Here is a 14,647-nt window from a genome sequence, read left to right on the forward strand (position 1 = left end):
TCTCTTGTTTACCTGCATTTATCAGCCCTCTTAAGTTTTATTTTTCTTTTGTATCTGATTTTTTAACTATCCCAGAACATCTTATTTTCTGTGTTGCTTCTCCAGCCCACCTACAGGGACAGTGGATGCCTGCTAGTGCTCAGTAGTTCCATGCAGGTGTTTTCTGGAGCTGTATGGTCTCTGGCTCTGGTAACACCGTTTGGGTTTGAGAGGGAAACAGCTGAGCAGAGATGATGATGAAACTTGACTGCTTCCCACTTTTTGACCCTCTCCTCTAGGAAGATGTGGGTGATGTGAGTAGTGCTCTATGACAGTGTTGTGGGAGATTGGAGGAGACAGATGGTAGGAAGTAAGACACATTTGATTTTACCTTATCCATTTCGCCCAGAGACAGCTGTCATCAGCTGCTCATCACTCTAATGGAGACAAGCTTACCTTTTCTTTGCTAACTATCAGAACGAATCTCAATCTAATTTATTAAGAGAGAAAAAAAAAAAAACTTCGGGCCTGTAAACACATTGACCAGGTTACAAATTTTTGATTAAAGTTAGACAATATTGATATCAATATCATCACTGAGCATTTATATCTGAAAAATCACAATAATTTGGATATTTTAACCTTAATTTTTCAGTTCTAAATTGTGATGTCCATTTTGGCCCAAGTCTATATCTATAGTTCTATATCAAATTCAAGTCAGATCAACCTAGCTATACCTGTTCTGTGCCCAACTATTCTATACAAGGCACCATAAAAGCTATTAAAAGCAAAAAACCAAGGTTGACCAAGTATCTTTCCAGGCAGTACCTCTGTATTTGGCGAGAAGGTGGAATACAGGTTCACGATTCTTCATCTGAAAATTCCAAGGCTAGGTGTGTTTTGGAATTCAGACCTTTTTAATTAAAAAAGATAATAGATCATTCAGAACATAGGCACAGGCAAAGATTTCATGATGAAGATGCCAAAAGCAATCGCAACAAAAGCAAAAATTGACAAATGGGATCTTATTAAACTAAACAGCTTCTGCACAGCAAAAGAAACTATCACCAGAGCAAACAGACACCCTACAGAACAGGAGAAAATTTTTGCAATCTATCCATCTGACAAAGGTGTAATATCCAGAATCTATAGGGAACTTAAAATTAAATGAGAAAAACAACCTCATTGAAAAGTGGGCAAAGGACATGAACAGACACTTCTCAAGACAAGACATACATGTGACCAACAAACATATGAAAAAAAAGTTCAACATCATTAATCATTAGAGAAATGCAAGTCAAAACCACAATGAGATACCATCTCAAGCCAGTCAGAATGGCTATTATTAAAAAGTCAAAAAACAGATGCTGGTGAGATTGTGGAGAAAAAGGAACACACTATCGGTGGGAGTGTGAATTAGTTCAGCCATTGTGGAAGACAGTGGCGATTCCTTAAAGACCTAGAGGCAGAAATACCATTTGACCCAGCAATTCCATTACTGGGTATATACCCAAAGGAATGTAAATTGTTTTATTATAAAGACGCATGCATATGTTCACTACATTACTTTTCACAATTGCAAAGACATGGAATCAACCCAAATGCCCATCAATGATAGACTGGATAAAGAAAATGCCGTACATGTAATATACCATGGAATACTATGCAGCCATAAAAAGGAATGAGATCATGTCCTTTGCAGGGACATGGATGGAGCTGGAGCCCATTTTTCTTAGCAAAGTAATGCAGAAACAGAAAACCAAATATCTCATGTTTTCACTTACAAGTGGGAGCTAAATAATAACACATGGACACATGGGGGGAACAACACACACTGGGACCTGTCAGAAGGCGGGGGTGGGAGGAGGGAGAGGCTCAGGAAGAATAGCTAATGGATGCTGGGCTTAATACCTGAGTAATGGGATGATCTGTGCAGCAAACCACTATGGCACACGTTTACTTATGTAACCTGTACATCCTGCACATGTACCCCTGAACTTAAAAGTTGGAGATAAAAAATGGAAAAAACAATAAAAAGGTAATATGGGACATACACTGAATAGAATATTACATCTCCAGGCAGGTTTGATGTGGAAATTACTTTTAACATGTGAAATATGAACATTCAGTCTGAGTGGAAAAAATAAATAACCTGATTTCAGGTCATGCATTTATACTTTTTCAGCTTCAGGATTTCTTTTTGATTTTTAAAAATTATTTCAATCTCTCTGTTAAATTTCCCCAATAAATTTCTGAATTGATTTTCTGTATTTTCTTGAAGTTTGTTGAGAAGGAAGCTCATCTTCTTTAAATTTCTTTGAGAGATTGCATGTCTTCATCACTTTAGGGTTGGTCTCTGGTGCCTTATATTGCCTGTTAGGTGAGGTCATATTTCCCTGAATGTTCTTTTAAAAATGGTTTATTTTTTTAGGGACAAGGTTTTGCTATGTTGCCCAGGATGGAGCCCAGAGACTATTCACAGGTGCAGTCATAGCACAGTATGGCCTTGAACTCCTATGGTCAAGCAGTCCTTCTCCCTCAGCCTCCCAAGTAGCTGGGATTACAGGCACTCGCCACTGTGCCAGTCCCTGAATGCTCTCGATGCTTGTGACAGTGTCTGCGCATTGAGGGATTAGCTGTTTATTTTCATCTACCCAGTCTGGCTTTGTGCCTGTTCTTCAGAGGGCCTTCCAGGATTCTAAGATGACTGACTCTTGGGTTTCCTGAGCCTGTGACCACTGTAGCTGTCTCAGCACTAGAGGATGCTCTAAGCCCAGGCTTGCCACGAGTCTCTTCAGGACTCAGAAGTTGACGTGGCTTTCTGCCCCAGATGGACCTGGGGAAGACCCAAAAAAGATACTGGGACTGTGTGGGAATACTGGCCAAGACCTGAGTCCAGAAGACTGTTCTAGTGGCCCAGATGGATGTGTCTTCCAGCAGGTCTCTGCGTGGGTGGGATGAATTTCTGACTATAGCAGAATGGGCTGGAGTTGATATGAGGCCCTCTTGGTATCTGCTGTGGGGCAGAGGCTGGAGAGCCAGGCTCTTTGGGTGTATGTCTCATAGTAGGTGTCAACACGAGATTGTTCCCTGATTGCAGTGGGAGGGGCGGGAGCTGAGCCTGGGTCCCCTTAGGATCTGTTGTGGGGCAGAGGTTGGCAAGCCCATCTGGAAGCCTCAGGCTCCCAGGCTGCGAGACATGGGTGAGTCTCCCTCTGGGTCCCTGTGCAAGCAGCTCTGAGTTGGGACCTTGGCTGAGGGGCCCTGGAGCCAAGCCACAGGGCAAGTCTCAGGTTCGCTGCTGAGACCACTGTTAGTATGCAGACGAACCTTTCTGCCAAAGCACCAGTGTGCAAGATTCCTTTTGGACCCCTTGGCAGATAGTTTCAACTGCAGGCTCAAGGCCAAACAGGGTTGTAGCCAAGTCCCTTGGAGGACTGGACCATCGTCAAGCTTGAATCCAGGAGCAAGCTTGTGGCACGTCAGCCATCTGGATGTTGGTCTGCACTCTCAAAGTGACCCTCGCAGGTCCTGGGCTCCACCAAGGTTTCACAAACTTTTACCTGAATCCTGAGATTCCCTCAGAGAGACTTTGATGGTGGATGGATGCAGAATTCTTACTGTCATATGGGGGTATGAACAGGTTACTTTCTGTGCCACCATCTTGGTGATGCCACTCCTCTATCCGTTAACGCTTTTGATTTTGGGAGTTGTGACTAAGATCGTGGGCTTGTTTTAAGATGTACCCTGCTGGGTGCAGTGGCTCTTGCCTGTAATCCCAGCACTTTGGGATGCCCTGAGGCAGTAGGACCACTTGAACCAGGAGTTTGAGACCAGCCCAGGCAACATAGTGAGACCCGCTCTCTACAAAAAATAGATTTCAGCCTAGTGTGGTATAGCATGTGCTTGTAGTCCCAGCTAGTCGAGGGGCTGACATGGGAGGATGGCTTGATCCAAGGAGGTCAAGGCTGCAGGGAGCTGTTATCACACCACTGCATTCCACCTGGATGACAGAACGAGACCCTGCCTTAAAAATAAAAAATTTTAAATGTAATCAAGTGTTAAATTAAAAGGAATCAATTAAGAGTTATGTTTAGAAGAAGGGAGTATCGCTGTGGGCTGGTGTCAAAAAGGGGATTTTTATCCGGTTTTGAAGGTTTAGATGGGAATTTTACTCACTGTCGAATCTTGGGCAACCAGAATAGCACCTGGCACATATCTGATGAATAAATATATGACAGTTGAATAAATCTGTGAAGAGAAGGGGAAGAGCATTCCTGCTGGGGAGACTTCAGCCTGAATGTAGCCGCAGAGGATGCAATGAACTTGGTTATTTGTGGGTGATGGTCGAGCCGTCTGTTGTGATTAAGTTGAATACACTGCAGTCCCTGTAGGAAGATGAGGTGAGGCCCGTCATGGATGTGTGCGTGTGTGTGCCTTACATACTTGTTAAGGCTAGAGGATGTGGGCTGGATCTGAAGGCTTGCTCTTAAATGGGGATCCAGGGGACATTAGATAATAATAGTGGTTTGAAAATAAAAAGATAGAAGACAGTGTTCAGAATGGATTATAGTTGTGTGTTTCTTTTTAGGGATTCCGTAATAAATGTGTGTGCATGAAATTCAGGACTGTGTTGAAGAGGCAGAAATTAGTCTGAAGTTTGAAGAAAGAGTGGACATTGACTTGTTGCATTTGGAAAGTGACAGGGAAGAAGTCAAAGATTTCAAATCTCTAATACTTGTTGATCAGAAATAGTGATCCCTTTGGTTGACAGGGAAATTTGGAAAAGAAGCTGGAAAAGGACATGATAAACTCACTAATATGCCTTGGCATATTGGTTGGTTTATATCCTTAAGATGTATTTGATGCCTTTTATATGAACATATATGTGTTCATAGATAAAAAGTATGTTCCAGCTGTCATTTAGTTCAGAGCCTTTGAGAACAGTGTAGCAAGAAATAGAAAATCGAACAAGACTTGAGTGTATGTATTTTACGTGCTATTTCCAAGCTGCTTTTGTGCAAGGTTTATTTAAATTTCATTTAAAAATGTAGAAACTGTGTTGAGTAGCTTTAATTCCCCCTTGCACCTCTCAGTATGCATTAGCAATTAACTCTACTTCTCTCAGGTTGATGAATTTGAACTTGATCAATTATTTGATAGTAATTACTGGCACACAGTGATTATTATTGCCGAAGTGACACTCTTATTTCATCTCTCCATATAATTCAGGCCGTTTTCACAGAGGCATGTTTGCTTGAATGCAGAGTATGATTTGCTCTTTTGGCTTCTACCACTGAGGTCAAACTTTTTAAGGTTTCTTAGCTAGAGTAGTACTGAAACCCTCTGGTATTTTAAACTATCTGGATGTGCCCTTCTGGCTTCCAAAAAGAAGGAAGGATTGAGGCTCAATCTTTTTTCCTGTATCAGGCTCAAAAGATCTCTGATTTTTGTGTTTCTTGGCAACTTTCTTTTCTTTTTTCCAACTCCTGGCAGGGCTCTGCGGCCTCCTTTTCCTCTCTTGTAGTTGCTGAGTGTTCGCCGTCAGGAAGGTGTGTCTCTGATGCTGTGACTCCTTAGTGTTCTGAGTAGACTTAGGTAGACTAAGGGCTAGCCTTTGCTCTTCTGGTTCTTTAAGCTCTAATGAGATAGAGAGTAATTATTAGCTTGCTTGGGCTGCCATAATAAAGTATCACAGGTTGGGTGACTTAAATCAGGGGTCCCCAATCCCCAGACCATGGCCTATTAGGAACCAGGCCTCACAACAGGAGGTGAGCAGCGGGCAAGCCTTATGGCCTCAGCTCCGCCTCCTGTCAGATCAGTGGCGACATTAGATTGTTATAGGAGTGCAAACCCTATTGTGAACTGCACATGTGAGTGATCTAGGTTTTGTACTCCTTATGAGAATCTAATAATAAATGTAATGCTCTTGAATCATTCTGAAACCATCCCCCCACCCCAATCGGTGGAAAAATTGTCTTCCATGAAACCAGCCCCTGGTGCCAAAAAGGCTGGGGACGGGGGCTGCTGAATAAACAGTAGAAATCAATTTTCTCACAATTCTGGGGGCTACAAGTCCAATATTAAGCTATCAGCAGGGTTAATTTCTTCTGAGGCCTCTCTGGCATGGGGATGGCTGTCTTCTCCCTGTGTCTTCTCATGGTCCCCCTCTGTACGTGTCTGTGTCCTCATCTCTTCTTACAAGGCCTCCAGTCATGGTGGATTTGTGCCCACCCTGGTGACCTCATTTTAATTTAGTTACTTTTTTTTTCAAGACCTTATTTCTAAATACAGTCACATTTGGAAGTACTGAGGATTAGGACGTCAACAGATGAATTTGGGGGGATACAATTCAGCCTATAACAGAAGGAAAAATAGGACATTTGTAAAACTTAAAAAATAAGGAATAAAAAGCAAAGAGGATTTATATTCCTTTGGGTATATACCCAGTAATATAAATCGTCCTGTTATACACACACATGCACATGTATATTCATTGCAGCCCTACTCACAATAGCAAAGACATGGACTCAGCCTAAATGCCCATCAGTGATAGACTGGATAAAGAAAATGTGGGGTCAGGCGTATTGGCTCATACCTGTAATCCCAGCACTTGGGGAGGCGGAGGCAGGCAGATCACCTGAGGTCAGAAGTTCAGGACGAGCCTGACCAACATGGTGAAACCCCATCTCTACTATAAATACAAAATTAGCTGGGTGTGGTGGCATATGCCTGTAATCCCAGCTACTTGGGAGGCTGAGACAGGAGAATCACTTGAACCTGTGAGGTGGAGGTTGCAGTGAGCCGAGATTGCTCCATTGTACTCCAGCCTGGGCAACAAGAGTGAAACTCCATCTCCAAAAGAAACAAAATGTGGTACATAAAGTACCACGGACTACTATGCAGCCCTAAAAAGGAACGAGGATCATGTCCTTTGCTGGGACATGGATGGAAGTGGAGGCCATTATCCTTAGCAAAGTAATGCAGGAATAGAAAACCAAACACTGCATATTCTCACTTATAAGTGGGAGCTAAATGATGAGAACTCATGGACACATAGAGGAGAACAACACATACTGAGGCCTATGGGAGGGTGGAGGGTGGGAAAAGGGAGGGGATCAGGAAGAATAATTAATGAGTACTAGGCTTAGTACCTGGGTGATGAAATAGTCTGTACAACAAATGCCATGACACAGGTTTATTATCTATGTAACAAACCTGTACATGTACCCCTGAACTTAAAAGTTAAAAAAAATGGTATATGTAACTATAATTTTTAAAAAAGCAAAGAGAAAAAGAAGGAACAAAACTTGACAAGGAAGAATGAATGCTTTTGTGTGTGCGCTGTGAGTTACAATCTGTAGGACATGTGTTAGTATCATCTCATTTCCCTCCCAGCATAACATAGAGTATAGGATGCAGTCCTTGATCTCAGATACAGCATAGAGACTCCGAGAGGTTTCCTCTCTTCCTCATGAGTGACTGAACTGACTTGAATCCAATTCTTTAGACTCTGACTAGTATTCTTTTCATCACTCCGAGCAGGGAGGTGAAAAGAAAGTAAACCCTCGTGGGCAAATTCCATGGCCTTTTGTTGTGTTATTCTGTTTTGGAAACTTTGGGGATTAGAGGCATCATCTGCCTGTCAGCCAGTTGTGTTCTTGTTACCTTTAACATTCGTAGCGGAGAAAATAAACACACAGCCAGAAAGCTGCAACTCATTTGAGAAGTAAATATAAGTCACATTTTTTGGAAGTCATTATTATGAAAATTTTCAAGCATAAAAAAGTAGAGAGATTGGTATAATGAATTCCCATATTCTCATCCAGATTCAATAATTATCAAGATTTTGCCACAGTTGTTTCATCTATCCCTTTTTCCCCTCTCAAAGCAAATGTAAGGTTACTTTTAACCCTTTCAGGATGCAGCTTTAAACAAATGGAGATGTTCTTACCCTTAATGCTACTCAGTTTGCTAATTGCATCAAAAATGTCTTTTCGTCATTGATTTGTTCAGATCAGAATGCAAATGATAAGGATATTTGTTCAGCATACCAAATTAGGTTTGACAATACATTTTCTTTTATATGTTTCTTGTTTTCAGGGACAATTTGTTTTCAGATCTCTGTAGAGAGAGAGGATGCATTGATTTGGTTCATTTTGCGGTATACTTTGTGGTGATATTGATTTGAAGTTTCACAGCTCCTCACTGGACAGGACATGTAACAACTTTAAAAAAAATTACAGTTTTGCTTTAGTTTTGAATGAATTTCTATGGTCTTCAAAAATCATCACCGTATTTTTAAAAGGCTAAAACTTTTGAAGAAAAATGTAAACAAGTAAATACAGTAAACATAAAAGTTTTAGTGCATCTTTACAAATTGGATTGGTATTCATTTCAATGTATCCATGATACTTAACTAACTTACTAACATTGAGGCATTTCATTTTTGTCCACATGGAACATTGTTTGCTGAGATTATTTTTTTAACCACAACTTACAGATAAAAAGCTAGTAAAACAAGTTGTTAAACACTTGATTTTTTCAAAGGTTATTTTTATAGTTAACAGGAATGCTGCTAATGTTAGCAAAGATTTTGAATGCAACTGTTTGATGGCTTTTAAAATATGATAGTCTTCTATTTTGCTAATAGTTTGTTTCTTCCCATAGGTATAAATGACCAAGGATTGTACAGAGTTGTGGGGGTGAGTTCAAAGGTCCAGAGACTTCTGAGTATGTTGATGGGTATGCCTCTTTTCTAATCATTTTTCCATATGTTATTTGTGTATGTTCATTGACTTCACAGCTTAATATTTCATAATAATGTAGAGAATACTTGTCATTCCATTCCTCTACTTTCTATAGGAGTTTTCTGCTGAGCAGAGACAATTGACCCACAGAAGTAGATTAGTATTTGCATCAGCATAGATTGTCTATTACCTCTTATTAAGAAATGAAAAAAGAATTCACCCCCTGGTTGACTATCTTCCTGTGCTTGCTTCTCACAGGGAAGTGGCAGTCAGGCCTCTATGATTTGCGTGGCTTCCAAATAGCCTGTCCAGAATTGTGACAGTACATTTGGTTGGACAAGACCACTGGGACTCGCTCATTTTTATGGAGCTTCCAAAACTGTCATTTGACAGCAAGGGTCCGATTCTCAGGGATTCATTGGTATTCACAGTGGCTTGTTTGTAGTTCACACCAGGCTCTCCTCCAGAACCATGCATGCTCCATCTGTGCTGATAACACAGTGTTCTTTGGCATCGCAGACTAGAGGAAGCCAGAAAGTGAATTCATTTCATTACCCCAGACATTATGTGAATGACAAAGCGCTTTTACATTACACACTGCTGTCAGTTCATTGCCACCTGTAAGACACTCCACTTCTCCCCCACCCCAAAACAGGCTGCCTCTTGAAGAGTGATGATAACTCATCAGGCTAGAGGGCCTGTGTATCAAACCAATCTGTCATTATGATCTTGCTACATATTAATTTATTTGATACCTTACTTTAATTAATCAATATTAACAATGCCCTCAGGTGTGCTGTGAATGCATTCCAACCTGTCTGCATCTTAAAACATTACAGCAAAGAGTCATTTTTAGGAAGCATGAGCCAAGTTGAATAAAATCAACCGCCATGCTACAGATAGGATTGCTTGTTTGCCTATATTTGAATTAAGGATTTAATAAGCAACAATCTTTTGTAAGCTATTAACCACAGGAGAAATTGCCTGTCATCAGTTGGAGAGCCTTATTAGAATACATTCGCTTCCATAAGCTGTTTTCATTTTCTGCCTCTCTGGTTTAACTTGGGTGTGCAATTTTGGCAGTCAGATTTTCCTTTTTACCAATAGTGGTCTCCAAATTAAATAGATTCAGGTTGCCAGTGGTTCAGTAGCAGCTGGAAGAATTTAATGGGAGTACAGCATCTGCTTTTACTTAATTTTAAAATTGGAAACACTTCTTTCATTTCCAAGATGGTGTTATGATGATTAGAACTGGAAGAGTATATTGATAACAGAATGGGAAATGTGGACTGAAAGGCACATTTTGCTGGTAAATTGGTCCTAAGGACCTGGCATTATTTTTATTATCATCTTGTTCCTGTTCAAGGAAAGTTTGAACAAGGGTTTTTCTGTGGTCACCTTGAAGTGCTAAGCTGTCTCAAAATTTGTTGGTCATCTCATAAAATTCTACGTGTACAGCATTGCTAAACTCAGCATGGTAGTTTGCTCTGCTCATGGGAAATGTCCCAAGCCAGTCCTTAACTTACAAGGTGTTTTTAAATATCTAAACCCTCAAAAAATTCATGACCTGGAAAACTGTTTTTACTTTTCATGGGCCTCAGAGTAGAGAAGCCCAGGACATGAGTGTGACACAACCTCACACATATTGCTGGCAAGGGAAATGCCTATGTTTTCAGTAATATCATTCTGCAATCAGAGGAAAGTTAGAGAATTGATGTGAGACAGATACTGACTTGTTACCTCCTCATTAAGCCATTCATTTAAGAGGGTTACACAATATACATTTGTTTTGAGTAATCTATAAATAATTCCTAGTGTGAATTTAAGATTATCAGTCAAAAACTTTGGATTTTCATTAGCATTAATACCATTTTCTTATTACCTTATGCTACCAATACAAACCTTAGCCCTTGACAAAATATATTTATTTGCTATTTCCTAATCACTTAAATGTTTCCTTATTTCTTTCCTTTTATTCTGATTGAGTGGACTTGTCTCTTTTTTCTGGTGTGTTTTTTCCCTTCATATTGAACACTGATTGAGTGTTCAAATGGAAATAATTTAACGCCTCTTCCAAAAAAAGGGTTTTAGAGTTTTGAATAGTCATGTCTACATAATCTTAGGGGCATTTTTTTCTCCAACTTTTCCCATTTGGCTCGTTGTTAGAGGGTTCCATGTATATCCTGAAGAGGAAAAAATTGTGTGGGTCTGCCAAGTTTTTAACTTTGCTTTTTTAAAGCAATTAGTGTTTATTATTATTCCTGCAGGTAATAGGTTTATTTAAATTTGAATTTTTTCAAGGAACATTTTGTTTGTAATGCATTGTCTTTGTAGAAATGGGAAGTAATTTAATTTTTAAGTATTTGAGAAACAGTCCCATGCCATGTACTATTTTTTGAGGAGAGCTGCCATTTATCCAATTCTCTGTAGTTCTTGAGAGCTAATTGTTTACTTTAGAATTTTTTATTGCAATTTTTACACAAAGTACTTTGTATTGTTTAAGTGTTTTAAGTCTTATTTAAATACTCATGTAAAAGTTTATAATGATTTCTAAAAGGGTATATGCTTAATCTCTTGCATGTTTTTTCACTTGTCTCTTTTTTCTGGTATGTTTTTTCCCTTCATATTTCATATTAAAATAGAAAAATGTTTCTTTCCACTATCCTTCTCTCCGTCCTCCTTCTCCTGCCCCTTTCTTCCCTCCTTATCCTCTTTGTTCTCTCCCTCTTCTTTCCTTCTCCCCTAATTCCCAGCTGGCATGAAATAGCAATGACATTGACCATAGAAAACTGTCTAAATAGAGAGGCAGTTATTCTCCTCGAGGCCAGGTAAAGGAGCAGGCAGCTGCCTTCCTCCATCCGGTGATGAGAGGGTATTCTTAGTTGTCTTCCCCTCTGGGAGCCTAAGGCAGCTATCCGCTGGATTTCCAGCAGCCTCTAAGCCTTTCCCTGGACCAAGCTTATTAAGCTGCTGAAAGAACATGCCCATATAAGCAGATGCCTGCCTTTTTCTTCCCCTTTGCAGCCTCTAAGACAGGGCGCACAGATTTGGTAGAAGTTGTTATTGTTTTTGTAAAGTAGAAACTTAGCACAGTTTGGAAAGGCAGGGAGAAATATCAGATGAGTTGTCTTTAGGTGAGTCATGGTTTTTTAGTAAATGGAGTGAGAATGTAAAATATCAATTACAATAGTTCATGGTAGATTAGAACTGATACGAGGTAGAATTGTTATGCATTCTTCCTTCTTCCCTACTTTAGTTTAAAACATCAGAGCGGAAGAAGAGGAAATTGTGAGAGAATGTGGTAGTAGTTTGTGTGGTCTGGTGAGCTCAGTGGTTAATTCTAAATCTGATTTGCAAGAAGGGCTGGATGACCTTATTTTCACACATAAAACCACAGAAAACAAGAAATGAGAAGAGTTTTACTTGAAAACCATTACCTTGTTTCCTTTGTAGGACAGCTTTGTTGCATAGATTGGGGAAAAAAGTGAACTAACGTAGCTGAAAAGTATAAAACATATTTTCAAAATTCATCCATTCACTGTGCTTTTTCAAGTACTTTAAAATTGGACCTAAGTCAGTGTTGAGTAGGGTGCTAGCAGCTGCATAAAATTGCACTTTGCATTTAGGTTGGACTGCAGATTTTCAGTTTCAAAAAAATGACCAGTGGTTACGTAAGTGTGAAACGTTCACCCAAATAAAAAGTTAACTCTTTTTATCTGTGCTTGTTAGTTTAGATTTTTAACAAACCCATGAAGTGTCCTTCCTTGGTCAGAAAGGAAGCAAATTGTTTTTATCTTTCTTATGGTAGAACATATATTCTGAATGAACCCTCCAAATGTATTTTCACATTTGAATCCCAAATAATTATTAAATTCTGCCTAGTCCCAGTGCATTCACTGATTGTAAAGGACTGCTAGGGATGATTGAGCTATTTGAAAACAGTGAAAATTTAAGAGAGAATTAGTAACATAGACACTGTGTAGTCATTTGCTTCTGATGTGACAGCTGCTTTTTATTCCATGAATTTAGAATGATGGCTTATTTTTCCATAGACAGAATATGATTCTCAAAATACGGAATCATAATTTGGTAGAAAGCTGGAAATAAAAGATTTCCTTTAGAAGCCTGTTGGATTTTAAAAAGGTGGTTTGCTGGTAGCAAGTTGATTGAAAATGTTATCTGACTTGTATGTTAAAACGAGATTTAAATAATTGATTTAATGAGAGAGAGAATATTCAGTTACTGAAGTAATTGGTTGGCAAAGCCTTTAGAACAGAATTATTTAGTCCTAGTTATAAAGGATTGCACCTTTAATCAGGGTGCTTAATTTGATTTCTTGAATGTATCTGTGGCTTGTCTGACAAGCTCAGTAACAAATGAGTTCAGAATTGTAGGAACTGATGAAAATGTAATCAGTGTCAATTGCCATTGTTGTAGTTTATTGCATATTGCTGTCAGTTGCTGTAATCAAGAAATGTTGAAGTGCTTTAAAAGTCTTCAGACCTTTGAGTAATTGACCTCATACGTATGATGCTATGCCTGTGAAATAACCATCACTTCCTGTTTTACTTTATCTTCAGAAAGTTTCAGCCCAACATTGAGTTGTCATCCACCCTTCATCATCCCAAGCCTAAAACTTTTTAAGTAGCATGCACGACTTAATGTGGTGGTCCCATTTTGACAGGTTTTTCTTTTTAGTGTTTTTAAAAAGGAAATGCTAACAAGATGTTTCCTTCTCTATGAAGACAAATACAGTATAAGGGAGGAAAAAACCCTGAAACAACGAGGTTTTTTTTGGTCTTAGTTAAGACATCATCGTGGAGTGAGGGAGAAATAGTCTTTTCCATGAACCTCTTACTTTCTCCTTTGCATAGTAGGCGTGTAGAAAGCCAGGCAAATTGATATTGATGGCTCAATATCATTCGTCATAACCCATTTCCTGCCTCCTCCCTTTGGGTAGGTACCATCACTGCTTGCTTATACTTTTTAGTGACTCAGCAGTGGCAATAACCTGCTACGTTTAATTATTTATGGAACTCTGTATACGTTCTTCATTTGCCTTGATACTCTCAATCGTTCTCTGAGAGTATTTACATTATCTCCATTGTGCAGATGAAGATCTGAAGTTCAGATAGGTTTGCAACTCGCTTGTGGTGGTATGGCTGGGCCAGGTTGTTAGAGGCATGTAAGCCCAGCTTTGTGATACCCATGCTGCATTCCTCCCTGCCGCCATGCCACAGCTGAGTGTACCAGCCCAGAGTTCTAAGAGTCAAAGATGCCATCGTACTCCTTAGGGGTTTGCCTTTCCTGCCATCCTTTCATTTTATTTCTACCAGAATTGACACTTTCCTTTCCACAATTTACTAACTCTCCCATCTCTTTTTTTTTTTCTTGGTGCCATATACCTTTTCTTTAGAACTTACTAGCCGTTTTGAATTTTCTTCTTTTACTTTATAAAGAAGCAACCCTATTAACTGACTTACCATTTGAAAGGATGTTTGTAAGAAACACATCATTACACGCTATTTGGATAAAGAAAACTAGTTTAAGTTAGAATGAATGTCTGGAGTGTTGCACAGAGGCTTCCAATAAATATTTCCCGGATGACTATATTATAGTGTTAATGTGAAAGGTTAACTGTAAATGACTTTTTAAGTCTCTGTGTAGTTATTTTCTGTTTTGGTTGATCATATGTTAATTTCAGAAAAATAGTCTAATGAACAGAAATCCGGAAAATCTGAGACCAAGTTTATCATCCTTTCACCAGTTTGTTGCCATTCTGATAGTCATTTTGCCATTCACGGTGCTACCCTCGGTTTTCTGTGTCATGATGCAGGATTTTTTTGCTCCTTGGTTCAGCTAAATCCGGGTTTTTGTGTCATCACCAGGAAAAATTAGACATGCGGACACAGTGAAGG

The 14,647-nt window shown here is 39.4% G+C and overlaps 1 protein-coding gene across 4 annotated transcripts in view; it reads left to right on the forward strand.

The window, feature by feature from the left end:
- Positions 1-14,647, forward strand: part of ARHGAP10 (Rho GTPase activating protein 10) — a 343,170-nt gene that overhangs the window by 199,904 nt on the left and 128,619 nt on the right. For all 4 annotated transcript variants that reach the window (XM_019025986.3, XM_055384931.2, XM_055384932.2 and 1 more), the window contains one exon: positions 8,650-8,724. In XM_019025986.3, the coding sequence (XP_018881531.3) occupies positions 8,650-8,724 (75 nt within the window). The remainder of the gene's footprint in view (positions 1-8,649; positions 8,725-14,647) is intronic.

The sequence above is a fragment of the Gorilla gorilla genome, chromosome 3, assembly GCF_029281585.2.
Source record: "Gorilla gorilla gorilla isolate KB3781 chromosome 3, NHGRI_mGorGor1-v2.1_pri, whole genome shotgun sequence".
NCBI lineage: Eukaryota > Metazoa > Chordata > Mammalia > Primates > Hominidae > Gorilla > Gorilla gorilla.